General features: G+C 30.4%; 1 protein-coding gene across 1 annotated transcript; it reads left to right on the top strand.

The window, feature by feature from the left end:
* The first annotated feature begins 228 nt into the window (after positions 1-228).
* LOC137832258 (stem-specific protein TSJT1-like) lies at positions 229-4,888 on the top strand. The gene is made up of 5 exons (XM_068640318.1): positions 229-636; positions 3,135-3,375; positions 3,458-3,578; positions 3,877-3,986; positions 4,631-4,888. Exons 1-5 carry the CDS (start codon positions 434-436, stop codon positions 4,667-4,669), a joined length of 714 nt encoding a protein of 237 aa, XP_068496419.1. The 5' UTR covers positions 229-433; the 3' UTR covers positions 4,670-4,888.
* Positions 4,889-6,531: the final 1,643 nt, after the last annotated feature.

Below are 6,531 nucleotides of genomic sequence, written 5' to 3'. Positions count from 1 at the left end.
AAGGTGCAAACAAAAGCAATTCTGGACGCTTCCGCAGCAGATAACTGCATTCCATCCCTGGGTCCCTATCCACAAAACAAACGGTGATGATACCCTGCCGAGTAATGATAATCACAATGGCTAAAGCCAAAGGTATCTGATCCTGATTCTCGTGCTCAAAACATCATCACCATCGTATGGGCCCTACCAAGGAACAATTTATTTTCTTCAACCCATAAAGACGTAGTTATTCACAAAGATACAACAGTTTTTAATTGTTAATTTATCTCCAAAATGACCGCACTGCCCTCATTCCTCATCTTTATAACGAAACCCACACTGCACACGCACTTCCCATCCCATACTCAGTAGCGTGTACTTTAGCAAGAGAGCTAAAACAATTTTTTTTTTATTTTTCTTATTTTTATTTTCTGTTTTTTAGTGAGAGAAAAAAATGTTAGGAATCTTCAGCAGTTCTGTGGTGTCACCACCGGAAGAATTGGTGGCCGCGGGCAGCCGAACACCGTCCCCAAAAACAACCGCCGAAAAGCTGCTGAAACGGTTCGTGGATAGCCAAGCTTCCGCAGTGTCACTACAAGTGGGAGAACACGTGCAGTTGGCTTACACACACCACAGCGAGTCCCCATGGCATCCCAGGTATTTAAAGATTTTGTAATTTCATAAATTTTATAAATTTCACCATACTCTGGCAAAAATTTCGTTGTTATCGATAAAACTTAAGAGGAAGAGCTTTTAAAAATTATAGTTTAAGAAAATGGAATTAATCAATTCCTTAATTCTAAAGATTTCTGACACAAAATGGAAGGATCGTATCTGATCTGTTGTTGTTAGTATAAATCATGTGAGAACATGTTTGGTGGAAAAAGTTTGCTGCTGCTAATTCATGAGTCTATCATTCCGATCACGGACTACATTTATTGCATATTCTAGGAGTTTCAGGAAGAAACTAAATTAAAAAATTACACAGGTATATACTTTTTACAATAAAAAAGCAATATCATATAAATTTAAAATTTTCTTCTTATTTCTCTTTACAAAGCTCACTCTTCAAAAAAAAAAAAATACCATGAAGAATAATTCAACATTGTTTTTTCATTAAATCTTTCAATTATTAAATTAAATTTTGTCAAATCCAAAAGACATGGATGATTCCTCTTTCTTTCTTAAATTTTCCTAAAAATTTATGAAATAGTGCAAATATTGAGATAATAAATAGAATTGAAAAAATAGAAATAAATAGTAATACAGTGAAATTGAATCATTATGTGGAAGGCAGCATAAAAAAAAAGACTGACAGTTTAGAAAATGAGTCATTTTGAGTATTAGTATCGGTTTGGAGTGGGTGGGTGGGTGATCTGATTTATAAAGTAATAATTTCATCATCATCCATCTCTATCTTTATTTTCAAGACTTTTTAAAACCAAACACCTATTTGAGGTTATCACAACTTAATTTCAATCTTAAAAGTTTAATCATAAATTAAATCAATTGAAAGTTGTCAAACTAATATTAACAAAATAATTAATATGTAAGTATTTTATTGTATATTATCACTACTTTTTTTTATGTTATAAGTTTTAATGTTTAATACATATATGAAAAAAAATCATAATATTTAAATTTTGATAATATAAAAATATGTTAATCATATAATTATATTAAAATAATTTGTTTGTTATTTTTTATTTTCAAAAAATAGAAATGGTTGTATAAAATTATTGTTTTATTGAACAACATAATTTTTTTTACAGATTATTATTTTTTGATGAATTTTAATTTCTTTAATTGATTTTTTTCAGACCGATTCCTCAGTTTTGCAGTCTGACTAGTCATTCTGATCAGGATTTCATCAAATACTGTTATTTTAAAAAAAACATAATATAGATTCTTTATAAATTTTTAAAAAATAATTTATCCTTTTATATAATTTTGAATGTGCATGATTATCAACTTATATCATTAATGAAATATTTAGGATTTTTTACCAGCTTTCTTTTAGGATACAGTTTGTGGATCTAGATTGAGTTGTTGAATCCATTTCCATGGTCTACGTGGTTTTGTAAAAACCGGACTTGGTCTTTTTTTAGAAAGTGTTATTAGGAAAATTTTGATCAAATTAGTGCAAGTAAAATAAATAAATTTGATGATAGGATCAGTTAATATTATAAGTAAGTTCCATGTTATTTATTGATAATTAGTGTGTATGCCTTTTATTTGTTTTCTTTGTCACAAAAAATGAAAATTTTAGTGGATGCTCTAAGTGGTGGGTTCTAGTTCAATTATTAGTCTATACATTGGGTTTGCTTTTTTCACTTCAAAATGTTGACTTTTATTGGCTGAACTGTTATTTTCATTTTATTATTTTGCTTTTTTGGTCCAAAGAGGATGAATGAGATAAAAGGATAAGGATAACATAGATTATGCTTGTGGACCCAGAAGATTGAAAACACTTTGATTAAGCTATTTATATTCTTGTCATCAAGTTTTCATTTTTGATTCATTTGTCAAGAAGTTTTCTTAATCAAAAGTAGGATGGATAACTTTTATTTAAAATTTGCTATTTTTATTTAAAACATTTACACAAATATACTAAAACATTTAAGCAGTGTAGTTACAAGATTAGGTTGGATGTCTTATTCTTCTCTTTCTTTTGTGTGAAGGTGAATGACATAATTAATCTTTACCAACTTTTTCTCATAAAAAAGAACTAGGTTACTCATATAAACTAATTAAGACAATTGAGTACTTTGAAATGTGGACTTTGTTTGTGGGAAGAGAAGTGTCACTTAGATGATGCTTGATAGGAGTAGTGGTACAAATGAAGCTTTTGAATTGAAAATTAAAAGGGCAATGCAAAGTTTACCTTTGTGTTTGAGACTTTGAGCACATCCTTCTTCTTATCATCCCATCCCATATAGGCATTGAAAGTAGCACACCACTTTGAGGTAAATTGTGCACTTTGTATCTCAACTACTATTTGTTTTAGGTCAATATATAATAACTATGGTAGTGTAAGACATGTGATGGTTCAGCTAGATTGCATATTGTTTCACTGTTTCTTATTGAATTTTATCTATCTATATATCTATATACGTTTATGGTCTAAATGTTAATTGTAAAATGTAAAATGTCAGATCATTTGCTGTTAAGGATGAAATATTCTGCTTGTTTGAGGGGGCTCTTGACAATTTGGGCAGCCTGAGACAACAGTATGGACTGGCCAAGTCAGCCACTGAAGTGATTTTGGTGATTGAGGCTTACAAAGCTTTACGTGATCGAGCACCCTACCCTGCCAACCGTGTTGTTTGTCACCTCAGCGGGAACTTTGCTTTTATAGTTTTTGACAAGTCCACTTCTACCCTCTTTGTGGCTTCTGTAAGTTATCTAACAATCCCATCAATTTGTCATGATCTTCAGTCTTTTTTACTCAACCTTGGGCTTGGATTGTTTTTTACAGGATCAAGCTGGTAAAGTTCCTCTCTATTGGGGAATTACAGCTGATGGATATGTAGCTTTTGCTGATGATGCAGATTTGCTTAAAGGTTCTTGTGGCAAGTCCCTTGCTTCTTTCCCTGAAGGTGTGTTTAATTTTATCAGAGCCTATCACAATTCTCAACATTTTGACAACTACTTGTTACAAGTGACCTACAGAGGTGCTTATAGTTTGTGATTCTAGAGTGATGTTCTCCCCCTCACCTTTAAGGTGATGATAATTCATAATATGTCAGATTTAATAGTAGAACAGGGGAAACATGAAAAATATTACATGCACAAAAGTCTTGGAGATTTTATACTACGACATTGTCCATGTTTTATTTCTTATTTATACCCAAAAATGTAAGTATTCCCTCATTAGTTATTCTCTGAATTTTACAGGATGTTTCTACTCTACAGCAGTTGGAGGACTGAGATGCTATGAGAATCCAAAGAATAAGATTACTGCAGTACCTGCAGAGGAAGAGGAAATCTGGGGTGCGACCTTCAAGGTAACTAGACGACAAGAGTTTAAATATTATTGCTGCTACAACTCAAAGCTCTCTTTGCAGGATATTCTTTTCATCTGTTTAGAATAGAGAATCAGTCCAAGTAGTAATAGGAGGTTAACACCACATTAGTACAAAGGAAAACTGTGAGGTCAGACACAATAGAACAGAAGTTCATAAAAATGCCATGCATACAGAACATTGCACTAAATCAAAGGTTAGGTTTCCAAAATGAAAGGATTAGACTAATTTAAACTCAATCTCCATATCTCTTTCTAGAGTTTAAAAAAGTTAAGAGTTGAAATTAATTATGTAACTAGTATTGCAAGCTGCAACTAAATTTTAATATACTCACACTTGTCCTTGAAACATCCCTAATAGAAAAAAACAAAAAATTAGAATGTATGTTTGATTTGTTTTGCAAGTGGTTGGCAGGTTTGTTTAGGTACAAAGTCTTTGGCCTGGGTTAACAAAAAAGAAATTGGAAACTACACCACAAAATATTATTTTTAATTCCTTAAAGCTTGACTTACAAAATTGATTTTTGCATTCATGGTTTATTTCTTGTCTGTGTTGCTCTCTCCATAGATGAACTTGAATACATCTCTTGTGATCTGTTCTGTGTATTTGATTGGATGAATTATCAGGTGGAGGGGTCAGCAGTTCTTGCAGCCACAGAGTACTAGATCCATGTTCGGATACAGTATACTAATGGAGTGATGTTTTTACGTGTTTGTCACTGTAAGGCATGCAGATGGGCCATGTAAATACCTTTTGGTTTGAGAAAAGTGCGACTGGTAGTAAAGTTTGTTATGGTGTACTTTGTTCATTAGATAGGATTTACTATGTTTTTCGTGTACAGTTGCGCTTTCTAATGTAATAAAAGAATATGCCTTCGGCCCTCACATTCTCTCGTACTTATTCTAAAGCTTGTCCACATAAGATGATTCATAATCTTCCACCTAATAATTTCTAATTCAATTATCAAATTTTCTTATCACAAATGTATTTTGGTACAAATTTCTTCTAAAGTAAAACACGTTTTTGTGATCTTATCACAAGCGACTGGAATACTTTATTGATCTATAAATATCCTTAGATGAAATAGAAAAGAGGTTCAAAGAAATAGAAAGTGAGCCATATCTTCTCCTTTCTTCCCTCTCTGCATGTTTTCTTCTATCCATCAAAGAAACAGATTCATTAAGTTTCACATATCGTATATTTGAGTTTATATGATGTATATAGTTTTATATGTGATTTTTCTTTTTCAATGACAGATTCTGAGAGGTAATGAGTTTCTTTAGTTGACTTGCCAAAATCATTTCCGTGTCTCTAATAAGTTTTAGTTGGTGTTTAAATATTTTGAGAAAATTGAATGATTTGACAAATTTGGAAAACATTTAAACCATGGAATTGAATTTCAACAACTTTTTCCTTTAGATTGTTAATAAAAACTTTTAAAACAAATAGTAATTACTTGTTCAATACAAAGTAAGCTAATTAATATGTGGTAAAAAAAATTATATACATGGAAGGAAATTTTATGAAAATTGTATGAAGGATTATTTTCCTCAAAAAAGTGTATGGATTTATTTGCGTAACAAAGGCAAAAGATGACAGTTAAAAGAAATAAATGTTTTAAAAAATCTATTGGACGTTGTTTTAAGCAAATTAACAACCTATAAACGTTAACATATGTCTTAAATTTACCATTGTCCAAATTTATTTTCTACATCCCTAAAACAAATAGTTTCCTGTCCAATTTCTTTCTTTCCCAAATTAATACACTTATAGAAAAATGTGAAAAAGTAATATTTTCTCCATTAACGAATCATTGATGATTACAATTATCTACATCTATAGCAACAGTGAATTCATATTTAAACGATTAAAAAGACATTTTAAGAGTTTTAATATATAAAGTGTTCAACCTATTTAATAAAAGTTTTTCCGTAGTGGGAATTGGTACACTACAAAGAAACTAGAGATTCTGTGATTCTTAATGTTGCCAAAGAGATTGACTAGGGTTTAGAATCCAGTTTGAGAAGTATGGCCAAGGGATGTCATAAATATTTTTCTTTAAAAAAATTGATAAATCTTGGATTAACTATAGTATTTAAATTTTTTTATACTTATTTTTGCCTTATAAATTTTAAGAAAAATATTTTAATTATATTTATTTAATCAATTTGATAACACTTTTATTTAGTAGTATATTTTTATCTAACATGTCAATGCTTTTAATAGATCTCTTTGGAGTTAACTTATATAGTATATGTTATTACAACTTAAAATTGAAAGTTTGAGGTCTAATATTAATTATTAGATTGAACATTTATTATTAAGTTAAAAACTATAGTTCACCATGAAATTTTTTCTCCTTAAAATCATAATAACTCAAACATCATAATTTGATTGTGACTTGATCCTCGTGACTTAAGTCACACGATTATTGATGCATCATGTGATAATCTTCCTCTCAATTCCAGTAGAAATCAAATTATTTGATTATGACTTGATTCACTTAGCCTACCTTACAAGACACTCT

The sequence above is a fragment of the Phaseolus vulgaris genome, chromosome 6 (genome assembly GCF_000499845.2).
Source record: "Phaseolus vulgaris cultivar G19833 chromosome 6, P. vulgaris v2.0, whole genome shotgun sequence".
Taxonomy (NCBI): Eukaryota; Viridiplantae; Streptophyta; class Magnoliopsida; order Fabales; family Fabaceae; genus Phaseolus; species Phaseolus vulgaris.
This window is presented reverse-complemented; position numbering and strand designations above follow the sequence as displayed.